Source organism: Microcaecilia unicolor, chromosome 12 (genome assembly GCF_901765095.1).
Source record: "Microcaecilia unicolor chromosome 12, aMicUni1.1, whole genome shotgun sequence".
Classification (NCBI taxonomy): Eukaryota; Metazoa; Chordata; class Amphibia; order Gymnophiona; family Siphonopidae; genus Microcaecilia; species Microcaecilia unicolor.
Window position 1 is genome coordinate 7,098,498 of NC_044042.1, and position 13,991 is coordinate 7,112,488.

The 13,991-nt window shown below is 45.4% G+C and overlaps 1 protein-coding gene across 1 annotated transcript in view; it reads right to left on the reverse strand.

Moving 5' to 3' along the window:
- Nucleotides 1-13,126: 13,126 nt before the first annotated feature.
- CD34 (CD34 molecule) overlaps nt 13,127-13,991 on the reverse strand; it is a 62,587-nt gene continuing 61,722 nt past the window's right edge. The window contains exon 8 of the mRNA XM_030220549.1: nt 13,127-13,429. Within this exon, the coding sequence (XP_030076409.1) occupies nt 13,229-13,429 (201 nt within the window). The 3' untranslated portion in view covers nt 13,127-13,228. The remainder of the gene's footprint in view (nt 13,430-13,991) is intronic.

A 13,991-nucleotide genomic window follows, 5' to 3' on the forward strand; every position in this document is an offset into this window, starting at 1 on the left:
TTATTATATCCAACTGACCAACTCTCTTGGCTCTAATCCTCGACTTCTCTTCACCACATTGAACTCTCTCCTCAAGGTGCCCCCTCCCCCAACTCCCCCTTCACTATCTCCTCAGACCCTTGCTGAATTCTTTCACAACAAGGTTCAAAAGATAAACCTTGCTTTCTCTACCTCACCAGCTCTCCCTCCACTAGTCCGTTCCCCTCTCTCTCCTTCCCCTCATTCCCTTTCCTCCTTTCCTGAAGTTACTATTGAGGAAACTACACTTCTCCTTTCTTCCTCAAAATGTACCACCTGTTCCTCTGATCCCATTCCCACCCACCTTCTTAATGCCATCTCTCCTACTCTTATTCCTTTTATCTGTCACATTCTCAACCTCTCACTTTCCACTGCGACTGTCCCTGCTGCCTTTAAACATGCTGTGGTCACACCTCTCCTTAAGAAGCCTTCACTTGACCCTACTTGTCCCTCTAATTACCGACCCATCTCCCTCCTTCCTTTTCTCTCCAAATTACTTGAGCGTGCTGTTCACCGCCGCTGCCTTGATTTTCTCTCCTCACATGCTATTCTTGACCCATTACAATCTGGTTTTCGCCCTCTCCACTCAACCGAAACTGCGCTTACTAAAGTCTCCAATGACCTATTACTGGCTAAATCCAGAGGTCAATATTCCATCCTCATTCTTCTTGATCTTTCCGCTGCTTTTGACACTGTCGATCACAGCATACTTCTCGATACCCTGTCCTCACTTGGATTCCAGGGCTCTGTCCTTTCCTGGTTCTCTTCCTACCTCTCCCTCCGCACCTTTAGTGTTCACTCTGGTGGATCCTCTTCTAATTCTATCCCTCTGCCTGTCGGCGTACCCCAGGGTTCTGTTCTTGGTCCCCTCCTCTTTTCTATCTACACTTCTTCCCTTGGTTCATTAATCTCATCCCATGGCTTTTCCTACCACCTCTATGCTGATGACTCCCAAATCTACCTTTCTACCCCTGATATCTCACCTTGCATCCAAACCAAAGTTTCAGCATGCTTGTCTGACATTGCTGCCTGGATGTCTCAACGCCACCTGAAATTAAATATGACCAAAACCGAGCTTCTCATTTTCCCCCCCAAACCCACCTCCCCGCTCCCCCCGTTTTCTATTTCTGTTGATGGCTCTCTCATTCTCCCTGTCTCCTCAGCTCGAAACCTTGGGGTCATCTTTGACTCTTCTCTCTCCTTCTCTGCTCATATCCAGCAGACCGCCAAGACCTGTCGTTTCTTTCTTTACAACATCCGTAAAATCCGCCCCTTTCTTTCCGAGCACTCTACCAAAACCCTCATCCACACCCTTGTCACCTCTCGTTTAGACTACTGCAATCTGCTTCTTGCTGGCCTCCCACTTAGTCACCTCTCCCCTCTCCAGTCAGTTCAAAACTCTGCTGCCCGTCTCATCTTCCGCCAGGGTCGCTTTACTCATACTACCCCTCTCCTCAAGACCCTTCACTGGCTCCCTATCCGTTTTCGCATCCTGTTCAAACTTCTTCTACTAACCTATAAATGTACTCACTCTGCTGCTCCCCAGTATCTCTCCACACTCGTCCTTCCCTACACCCCTTCCCGTGCACTCCGCTCCATGGATAAATCCTTCTTATCTGTTCCCTTCTCCACTACTGCCAACTCCAGACTTCGCGCCTTCTGTCTCGCTGCACCCTACGCCTGGAATAAACTTCCTGAGCCCCTACGTCTTGCCCCATCCTTGGCCACCTTTAAATCTAGACTGAAAACCCACCTCTTTAACATTGCTTTTGACTCGTAACCACTTGTAACCACTCGCCTCCACCTACCCTCCTCTCTTCCTTCCCGTTCACATTAATTGATTTGATTTGCTTACTTTATTTATTTTTTGTCTATTAGATTGTAAGCTCTTTGAGCAGGGACTGTCTTTCTTCTATGTTTGTACAGCGCTGCGTATGCCTTGTAGCGCTATAGAAATGCTAAATAGTAGTAGTAGTAGTAGTAGTAGTCTAGGAATTACTTTGCTGAGTAGAGTTACTATAGTATATTTTTACTCTTCTGTAGAGGTCAGAGTGGTGTTTATTTTTTATTACATTTGTACCCCGCGTTTTCCCACTCATGGCAGGCTCATTGCGGCTTACATGGGGCAATGGAGGGTTAAGTGACTTGCCCAGAGTCACAAGGAGCTGCCTGTGCCTGAAGTGGGAATCGAACTCAGTTCCTCAGTTCCCCAGGACCAAAGTCCACCACCCTAACCATTAGGCCACTCCTCAGACCGGGTTCCTTCATGTTGAATCAATAGAGCTCCAGTAAGTTTGAAAAAATAATCCTGCAGGGCCTTGTCATTGGCATAAGACATTTTACCCTGTACAGACTGCTATTTGCAGACTTTGGGGGTAAGGGGGGGTAAGGAGGAAGGAGATTACTCTAGAGCAGTGGTACCCACAAAAAGTGTAGGAAGAGGTCCAATGGGATGCAGAGAAGGGTCTTGAAATCTAGTAACACAGTAAATGAAGGCAGATAAAGACCTGTACGGTCCATCCAGTCTGCCCAACAAGATAAACTCAATTACATTTCTAGACACTGCGAAGGCCATTATTAGGACAGTTATTCATATAACTGTGAACTACTGTAATTTTAGCGACATGTTAGCAGTTAGCTGTCAGTACTAGTGGACATGTGGTTTAGAAAGGGAGTGCACGGGTTTCATTGATCAGGTGGTGGGAGGCGGGACTAGTGGTTGGGAGGCGGGGCTAGTACTGGGCAGACTGCTATGGTCTGTGCCCTGAAAATAGCAGATACAAATCAAAGTCAAGTATACACATAAAGTAGCACATTTGAGTTTATCTTGTTGGGCAGACTGGATGGACCATACAGGTCTTTCTCTGCCATCATCTACTATGTTACTATCCTGCTTATTTTTGAAAGAGAAGGGTGGCCATCTTCCGACACAAATCCCCTGAAGCCGGCCAAATCGGTATAATCGAAAGCCGATTTTGGCCGGCTTCAACTGCTTTCCGTCGCAGAGCCACCCAAAGTTAAAGGGGGCGTTTTGGCAGGGTATGGAAGGCGGGACGGGGGCATGGTTACAAGATGGCCGGCTTCGGCCGATAATGGAAAAAAGAAGGCTGGCTCTGACGAGCACTTGGCCGGCTTCACCTGGTCCATTTATTTTTAGGACCAAGCCTCCAAAAAGTGCCCCAAATGACCAGATGACCACCGGAGGGAATCAGGGATGACCTCCCCTTATTCCCCCAGTGGTCACAACCCCCTCCCACCCAAAAAAAAAAATTAAAATTCATTTTTTTGCCAGCCTCTATGCCATCCTGAAATGTCATACCCAGCTCTCTGACAATAGTATGCAGGTCCCTGGAGCAGTTCTTAGTGGGTGCAGTGCACTTCAGGCAGGTGGACCCAGGCCCATCCCCCCCTACCTGTTACACTTGTGGTGGTAAATGGGAGCCCTCCTACCCCTCCCCCCCAAAACACACTGTACCCACATGTAGGTGCCCCCCTAGTGGTGTATAGTTGTGGGGGGGGGGATTTGGGGGGGGCTCAGCACACAAGGTAAGGGAGGTATGCACCTGGGAGCAATATTTGAAGTCCACTGCAGTGCCCCCTAGGGTGCCCGGTTGGTGTCCTGGCTTGTGAGGGGGACCAGTGCACTACAAATGCTGTCTCCTACGACCAAATGCCTTGGATTTGGCCGGGTTTGAGATGGCTGGCATTGGTTTCCATTATCGGCAAAAACCGATGCCGGCCATCTCAAACCCGACCATCTCTGACATTTGGCCAGCCCCAACCATATTATTGAAACGAAAGATGGCTGGCCATCTTTTTCGCTATTACGGTTCGGGACCGCTCTTTGCGGCGCCGGCCATATAGATGGCTGCCACCGTTCGATTATGCCCCTCTATGTAAGTTAAGAATCCCTGCACTAGAGCAATACAAAGACAAAAAGTTGTAAATTTGTCCAGGTTGTTACATGAGTTAAATCCAACTAAAATAAATTAAAAGAAAATAAATACGCTTTAGCATGTATTTGGTTTGGGTTTTATTGGGCTGTGTTGGTTGTGTTTTTTTGTTGTTGTGGGGGGGGGGGGGGGGGGGGATTGAATTGGGGGAATGGATGGGATGGCATAGTTATATTAAAAGTTTGTTGACAGCCATTGTCTTTATATGCATTGTTTTTGTTTTTTGCTTTTATTTATTTATTGCATTTGTATCCCACATTTTCCCACCTTTTTGCGTGCTCAGTGTGGCTTACAATATGATATGAATAATGGAAATACAATTTGTTACAACTTGGTTATGGATTACATTGTGCAGAGTTATGGGAGACAATCGAAGTACCGTTGAGGAATATAACAATGGAACACAAACCTTGAAACATAGGAAGGAGACAATGGGAAGCTTAAAGGGCAATATATGCTTTTATTATAGAGTTGTCTTCTGTACCAAAGCGTATACTTTGAACACTAACAGGCTCATTTTCGAAAGAAAAGGACACCCATCTTTCGACACAGATCGGAAGATGGGCGTCCTTCTCACAGGGTCGCCCAACTTGATATAATCGAAAGCTGATTTTGGGCGTCCCCAACTGCTTTCCATTGCGGGGACGACCAAAGTTCACGGGGGGGTGTCGGAGGCATAGCGAAGGCGGGACTTGGGCTTGCCTAACACATGGGCATCCTTGACCCATAATGGAAAAAAAGGGCATCCCTGACGAGCACTTGGATGACTTTACCTGGTCCTGTTTTTCTTATGACCAAGGCACAGAAAGGTGCCCGAACTGACCAGATGACCACCGCAGAGAATCAGGGATCACCTGCCCTTACTCCCCCAGTGGTCACTAACCCTCTCACACCCTCAAAAAACATCTTTAAAAATATTTTGTGCCAGCCTCTATGCCAGCCTCACATTTCATACTCAGGCCCATCACAGCAGTATGCAGGTCCCTTGAGCAGTTTTAGTGGGTGCAGTGCACTTCAGGCAGGCGGACCCAGGCTTATCCCCCCTACCTGTTACACTTATGGTGGTAAATGTAAGCCCTGCAAAACCCACCAAAAACCCACTGTACCCACATCTAGGTGCCCCCTTCACCCGTAAGGGCTATGGTAGTGGTGTACAGTTGTTGGTAGTGGGTTTTGGGGAGCTCAGCACACAAGGTAAGGGAGCTATATACCTGGGAGCAATTTGTGAAGTCCACTGCAGTGCCCCTAGGGTGCCTGGTTGGTGTCCTGGCATGTGAGGGGGACCAGTGCCTTTCTTCCAAAGTAAACATATTGAGATCTTTAAGTCTGATCCCATACTCCTTATGTCAAAGGCCACTGATCATTTTAGTATCCACCCTCTGGACTGACTCCATCCTGTTTATTTCTTTTTAAAGGTGTGGCCATTTTCTTATGTGTACGTGGGGAGGGAAGGGGCATTTTGGATTCTTCCACTTACATCTGTTCATATTCTGAAGATCTGGGGAAGTGTCTTTTATTCCTGCATCCCCTGCCCATACCCTGTAAATGAAGCCTTCATACCATCTCAAGACTGCCACTTTCAGATTATGTCTATCCTTTTATTATAGGGAGTGTCCACCATGAATTTAAGATGTTTTTCTCCTATAAAGGTTGTTGGTGGATTTTGGGCTTTCCTTATTCTGGGGGCAAAGTTTGTCCCCGTCCCTGCCTCCCTGCCCTGTTCCCATGGGCTCTGTCTCCATCCCCGCCCCGTCCCGTCCCCACATACTCTGTCTCCATCCCCGCCCCATCCCTGCAAGCTCTGTCCCCATCCCCACCCCATCCCCACAGGCTCTGTCCCCTTTCCTGCCCCATCCCCACATGCTCTGTCTCCATCCCATCCCCGTAAGCTCTGTCCTTATCCTGTCCCCTTGGGCTCTCTCTCCATCCCTGCCCCGTCTCTGCGGGCTCTGTCTCTATCCCCACCCTGTACCCATAGGCTCTGTTTCTGTCCCCGCCCCATCCCTGCAAGCTCTGTCACCATTCCCGCCCTGTTCCTGCAGGCTCTAGCCCTGTCCCCGCAGGCTCTGTCATCATCTGCACAAGCCTCAAACACTTATGATTTTATATTTAAATCTTTTTATTAAATTATAAAAAGGAACATTATTCTGTACACAAATAGAAAACAGGAATAACAATGAGTAACTGTAATATCTCTCCCCCCCCCCCCCCCACCATCCTGTACCCTTCCAACCCCAATAATAGCTGACTTCTACCCCAAGGAACCCTAATCCACCCAGGGTTATAAAATAAAGCCCGTTCTGTATGACCTAGCAGGGAGAAATATGCCCTATGAAGCACTGTTATGATTTTTTTAAATCTGTGGATGAATAAGAAGTCATCAACAATATCAGGATTCAATCTGAGTTTCCTGTCTTCCACAGTCCTTCCCGGAATAGAATGCACAGGAGACCCCATACAAGTTTTGCCAGTTTTGGCCAGCAGTTTTGCTTGCTTTTTCAAAACATCAAAATATCGTTGTCTGCATTAGAGAATGACAGGGGGACAGTGGCAAAGTTAGCTATGTCCCTGTTCCTGAGGTTAACCGTGTGTCCTCGTCCCTGTGTCATTCTCTGTTCTACATCTTAAAACTTAACTGGCATGTGAAATCCAAAATGAATTCAATCTATATGGCAGCGAACCAGCAAACAGCATGTATTTTGTATACAAAACATTTCATTTCTTAAAACAGATATAACAGTTCTGAAATATCGTTATGACTAGACTTTCTTGCAAACAGTGATGCATCTGCAATTCTTATGTGGAATAGCTTTCATTGATTGTATTTCTGCTTGTGTTTAGTCATTTCACTATTATTATACTGTTGGAAAAATAGTACGTTTTGTTTCAAGCTGTATCTGCTATTTACCGCCTTGGATAAGTCTCTTCAGAAAGGCAGTTAATAAATCCCAATAAATAAATAAGGAACCCTTTTATTAAGCTACGGTAAAAAGGGGCCTGTGACACACGCTGAGGCCCCTTCTTACTGCAGAGGGCAAAAGGCTGTCTTTTTTGAGGAAAAGAAATGGCCTTGAGGTAAGTGAAACACCACGTGGCCATTTCAGGGGGGGAGCCCTTACTACCACCCATTGAGATGGACCAATGCAAAACACTGAAAAATGTGCTTAACTTGAGTAATATTAAAATTTTCATTTGAAATTGATAATCCCATTGTACTGTTTGTGGATGGATCACCACCTCCTACATTTGCCATGTTTTGCTTACAAAGGCTTCATCAGGGAGACATAAATTCTCCAACAGAAGTCACTACAACTTCAAAATACTCTATGCTGATGACTCCCAAATCTACCTTTCTACCCCTGATATCTCACCTTGAATCCAAACCAAAGTTTCAGCGTGCTTGTCTGACATTGCTGCCTGGATGTCTCAACGCCACCTGAAATTAAATATGACCAAAACCGAGCTTCTCATTTTTCCCCCCCAAACCCACCTCCCCGCTCCCCCCGTTTTCTATTTCTATTGATGGCTCTCTCATTCTCCCTGTCTCCTCAGCTCGAAACCTTGGGGTCATCTTTGACTCTTCTCTCTCCTTCTCTGCTCATATCCAGCAGACCGCCAAGACCTGTCGTTTCTTTCTTTACAACATCCGTAAAATCCGCCCCTTTCTTTCCGAGCACTCTACCAAAACCCTCATCCACACCCTTGTCACCTCTCGTTTAGACTACTGCAATCTGCTTCTTGCTGGCCTCCCACTTAGTCACCTCTCCCTTCTCCAGTCGGTTCAAAACTCTGCTGCCCGTCTCATCTTCCGCCAGGGTCGCTTTACTCATACTACCCCTCTCCTCAAGACCCTTCACTGGCTCCCTATCCGTTTTCGCATCCTGTTCAAACTTCTTCTACTAACCTATAAATGTATTCACTCTGCTGCTCCCCAGTATCTCTCCACACTCGTCCTTCCCTACACCCCTTCCCGTGCACTCCGCTCCATGGATAAATCCTTCTTATCTGTTCCCTTCTCCACTACTGCCAACTCCAGACTTCGCGCCTTCTGTCTCGCTGCACCCTACGCCTGGAATAAACTTCCTGAGCCCCTACGTCTTGCCCCATCCTTGGCCACCTTTAAATCTAGACTGAAAGCCCACCTCTTTAACATTGCTTTTGACTCGTAACCACTTGTAACCACTCGCCTCCACCTACCCTCCTCTCTTCCTTCCCGTTCACATTAATTGATTTGATTTGCTTACTTTATTTATTTTTTGTCTATTAGATTGTAAGCTCTTTGAGCAGGGACTGTCTTTCTTCTATGTTTGTGCAGCGCTGTGTACGCCTTGTAGCACTATAGAAATGCTAAATAGTAGTAGTAGTAGTCTCTTGTAACCAGAGCTAATATTGTGATGTCATAATGCCTCAGGCCACCAATAAGAGCCAACCTCATCAGTGATGTCACAATGGCTTGATTGTCCTATACTTGGCTCACTTTTATTACATAGCTCTTTGAGCAGGGACTGTCTTTCTTCTATGTTTGTGCAGCGCTGCGTATGCTTTGTAGCGCTATAGAAATGCTAAATAGTAGTAGTAGTAGTAGTAGAGACATAAATTCTCCAACAGAAGTCACTACAACTTCAAAATACTCAAAGCAATAAAAAAAAAAATAAACAGATGGAAAAAAAATGTTATTATAAACCTCATGGCTCAAAGAAAACATATGTGGGAAAAAAAAGGAAAAAGATTGATAGCGAGACCTTGGTCTCAGATTGTTCCTGAATTAAATTTATGTGATTCAGATCCACTGACAATGTTAGATCATTAATTCATTGGCTCCTTTAGTTAAAAAAAAAGATTTATTAATAGAGAGTGTTTCCTTTGGTTCAGAATTGTGCAGTGTGAAGACTTTATGCTGGTAATTAGAGCGAGTTTGGAGACATTTGAAAGATACCAATTTAAAAAAAAAAATGCTTGTAAAGTTACTATGAATAAATATAAAATTTCATTGATTTCTGCAAAATGATCATGCCTCGTTAATCAGTTTGCCAAGGTTCAGACTGATAATTAAAAAAGCTTTTCCAATTTGCAATCATCTAGTGTATCCTATATGTTTAATCTCTATGGATATTTCGTCATACTCTTCCATCAAGGATTTAGCTGTTTACTTTTCAGATAAAATAGAGAATATTAATTGCTAGAATTAGCACTTAACCTGTTAAGATAACTGCATAAATAGGACAGCATGAAGCACAGTCCTATCTTTATATGGTTCGTAACAGCTGGTGAAGTGCCAAATATCGCACTTAAGTGACTATCAGGGGAATTTTCGAAAAAGAAGGGCGCCCATCTTTCGACACAAATCGGGAGATGGGCGTCCTTCTCTCAGGGGTGCCCAAATCGGCATAACCGAAAGCCGATTTTGGGCGTCCTCAACTGCTTTCCGTCGCGGGGACGACCAAAGTTCCTGGGGGCGTGTTGTCAGCGTACCGAAGGCGGGACAGGGACGTGCTTAAAGAGATGGGCGTCCTCGGCCGATAATAGAAAAAAGAAGGGCTTCCCTGATGAGCATTTGGCCGACTTTACTTGGTCCATTTTTTTTCACCACCAAACTTCGAAAAGGTGCCTGAACTGACCAGATGACCACCAGAGGGAATTGGGGATGACCTCCCCTTACTCCCCCAGTGGTCACCAACCCCCTCCCACCCAAAAACAAAAATTAAAAAATATTTTTTGCCAGCCTCTATGCCAGCCTCAGATGTCATACCCAGCTCCATCACAGCAGTATGCAGGTCCCTGGAGCAGTTTTTAGTGGGTGCAGTGCACTTCAGGCAGGCGGACACAAGCCCATCCCCCCTCCCTACCTGTTACACTTGTGGTGGTAAATGTGAGCCCTTCAAAACCCACCTGAAACCCACTGTACCCACATGTAGGTGCCCACCTTTACCCCTTAGGGCTATGGTAATGTTGTACAGTTGAGAGTAGTGGGTTTTGGGGGGGGTTGGGGGGCTCAGCACCCAAGGTAAGGGAGCTATGCACCTGGGAGCAATTTATGAAGTCCACTGCATTGCCTCCTAGGGTGCCCGGTTGGTGTCCTGGCATGTGAGGGGGACCAGTGCACTATGAATGCTGGCTCCTCCCACGACCAAATGCCTTGGTCACTTTGATCCCCCCCCCCCCAAGAAAGCCAGATTCCCTCTCTCTGCCCCATGTATATCTCCTCCCCAGTTTTCCAACCTCCCTCCATCTACATGACTCCATTCACCTCTCCTCCCCTCCTGTACCTTATTATCATGCCCTGGTGGTCTAGTGGTCTCTTCAGGGCAGGAAAGAGCCTTCTCTTTCCTGCCAGCGTGGCTGCTGACCTGTCTTGCTCCCGACGCTGCTTCAAAATGGCTGCCGAGAGTTCAAGCAGTGACCTTGCAAGACTTCTGTGGAAGTTTTGCGAGGCTGCCGCTTGAACTCTTGGCATAAAAGGCTGCAACTAAATTGGTCATATGGAGAGGCGCTCAGCGTATTCTACATACTGCACAGAAATTTAAGCCTATTCTATAAAATATAGGCGTGCTTTAGAGAATATGCCTGCAGCGGAATTTTTTTCCACGCAGATTTTTCAAGCGTCGTATATGGAATCTAGCTGTAAGTGCCACTGGGTGAATACCAACCCCTGTATTTCTACCTCAGATGAGCATTTCATTTACCTATTCCAGCTTGAAGCAAAATTCACTTTGAGGAAACCTACAAGGGTTCTTTCTCGCTTGCAGTTCCTATTGTGTGGAATCAGCTTTGTTTGAGTTTCAGGACAAGAAGTTGTTAAAGTCACCTGTTTATTCACACATTTTGGAAGATGAATAGGCCTGGTTATAAGATAGTTATTAAAGATGGGAGGCTTCTACTTTACTGATATTGTACATCAAACGCAGTAGCTGAAAAGGTAAGGGAAAGAAGATTACAAGAGGACTCAGAAAGAGGAAGACAGGCAAAAATACCCAAAAAAGCTAAGAGAAGCTGGAAAAGCTGTCAGGAAAGCAAAGAGACAAATGGAAGAAAAAATAGCCGATACAGTAAAATTGGGGGACAAGACGTTTTTCAGATATATAAGTGACAGGAGGAAGTGCCAAAATAGCATTGTGAGGCTCAAAGCTGAAGGGGAGAAATATGTGGAAGCCAATAAGGATAAAGCTGAACTGCTTAACAATTATTTCTGTTCTGCGTTCACGGATGAAAGGCCGGGAGTAGGACTGCAGAAAACAAATGCTAAGGGGGAGAGATGTGTGGTAGACCGGGACCGATTCTCAGAAGACTGTGTTTGTCAGGAGCTAGCTAAACTAAAAGTGGACAAAGCGATGGGGCCTGATGAGATACATCCGAGGGTACTCAAGGAACTTGGAGATGTCCTGGCACCTCCGCTGTCTCACCTCTTCAGGGTCTCCTTAGAATCTGGAGTGGTCCCGGAGGACTACAGAAGGGTGGATGTGGTCCCTCTGCACTAGAGTGAAAGTAAGGAGGAGGTTGGGAATTACAGACCTGCCAGTCTGACCTTTGAGGTGAGTAAACTAATGGAAACGCTTCTAAAGCAGAGGATCATGAGGTTTCTTGAATCAAATGGACCGCAGGACCCGAGGCAGGTCATGTCAGATGAATCTGATTGATTTCTTTGACTGGGTGACCAAACAGTTGGACTTGGGAGGGACGCTAGATGTGGTGTACTTGGATTTTAGCAAAGCCTTTGACAGGGTTCCGCACAGGCATCTGATTAATAAACTGAGTGCCCTCGGTATGGAACCTAAAGTTACTGACTGGGTTAAAAACTAGTTACATGGGAGGAGACAGAGGGAAGTGGTAAATGGAGCTTGCTCTGAGGAAAGGGATGTTATCAGTGGTGTACCGCAGGGATTGGTCCTCGGGCTGGACCTTTTAAACATCTTTGTGAGTGATATTGCGGAAGGGCTGTCTGGTAAGGTTTGTTTTTTCTGAAAAGACCAAACTGTGTAATAGGGTGGACACTCTGGAGGCTGTGGACGGCATGAGGAAGGATCTAGCAAAGCTTGAAGAATGGTCTGAAAATTGGCAAATAAGATTTAATGCTAAGAAATGTAGGGTCATGCACTTGGGTTACAATAATCCATAGGAACGGTACAGTATAAGGGGTGAAGGGCTTCTGTGTATTAAAGAAGAGCAGGACTTGGGCGTGATTGTGTCCGAAGACCTTAAGGTGGCCAAGCAGGAAGAAAAGGTGACTGTCAAAGCCAGAAGGATGCTGGATAACCAGTAGGAAAAAAGAGGTGATTGTACCCTCGTATAAGTCTCTGGTGAGGCCCCATTTAGAGTACTGTGTGCAACTCTGAAGACTGCACCTGCGGAAAGATATAAACAGGATGGAGTTGGTTAGAGTTTTTTGGCTGCTGCCATCAGTAGCCTGTCAAGACACCAGCATTGAATATCTGGTTATATATAGCTGGATAGCACTTACCCGGTTAAATGTGATATGCAGCACTTGACTAGATAAGTTAAACTGGATAAAGACAGCACTGACATTTCTGCGGTCCTATTTATCTGGTTAACTTATCCGTGTGAGTGCTGACTATCGGAGTTTAACTGGTAAGTGCTGACTCTACCCTCAGAGTGCTCAGCAAAATAGCTAGTTTTGGCTTGGGCAACAACCAGTTATATTCAGCATCACTATCAAGTTAAGTCCCGCTGAATATATCCAGTTAGCTCCGGACAAGCAATATAAATGGCCAGAAGCTTCTCCTGGCTGTTTAAATTTGATCCTGATCCACACCTCTGTAGGGGCACCTAAGTAATCTGGTTTGCAGGATATCTGTAATGAATATACATTGGAGACCCAGTGCATCTGTCTCGTACATATTCGTGGTAGCAATCTTAAAAACTTGACTGGCTAGATGTGCTTCCAAGAAAAGGTTAAGGAACTGGAATGATTCATGTTTGCTTACAGTAGAATAGTTGAGTGAGCATGCCATTAGAAACCAGTATGTGTTCCTGGCGGTATGTGTTTTTAAGCTAAGATTCAATGCTCTAATTAAAGGACATTTTATTATGTCTGGGCGTTTCCCTTTGGTTGAAGGAAGGGGAATCCTTTTGTCAAGAACTAGGAAAATCCCTCACCAGGAAAACCACTTGACGTTGAAAATAAAGGCTTTCAAATCTGAAAAAAAAAAAAAATTTAATAAAAGTTTGAATGAGCAAAGAGTATTAAAAAATGGTTTACAAATTCACTGAAACCGATCCTCTTAACACTGTTCTGTATCATGCTACAATTCCGTGTCTGCCACCACATGCTGCCGTGTTGAATGTCCATTACTTGCTGCTGCGGTCACCGTTTGGCCAGTACCGTTTTCTTGGGTCCCTCCATTCAGATTTGGCTTTTCCTGAAGTTGTGACTGGTCATTAGAGGCCACAGATAGTACTGTGTTGTCTTGGCTATCATTTTCTGTATAATATGGGTCTTCGCCCTAGACACATATATAAATAGCAAAGCTGTTAAAATATCATTTAGACCAATATCCTCCCCAACAGTGACGGGAAGTTACTGTATTTAAGTAACTGTCTTTACACCTTTAACCAACTGGATCATTGACTTTACAAATGCCTCTTGAGATTACTCATTAGCCCCAAAGATGGTGTTATAAAGGTGTTGAAACACAGATGATCCTGATGGTGTGAAGACTTCTCAAAGCATTTGTTGGTTTATGTGGACTAGTTAAACTTGGTGAACCCATTAGTCTTTGTCTCATCTGTTATGTAAATGTGTTATCATAAGGCCTCTTGATATAGTTGTAAGACAAAGGGGTCAACACTCAAGATGATTTAGCTGGCCAGGAGAGGCTCCTGTCCAGTTAAATTGCTTGTATGGGACTGTCCACTGATTTTCAGTGGCATTTAACGGTTAGTGCCGCTGAATATCAGCACTAACCACCAGAGCTGTATCCAGCTATTTTGTGGGTGGTCCTGGGAACGAAGTCGACACTTATGCAGTTAAGTGGTGATATTTAGCACTTAACCGCCTAAGTTAAC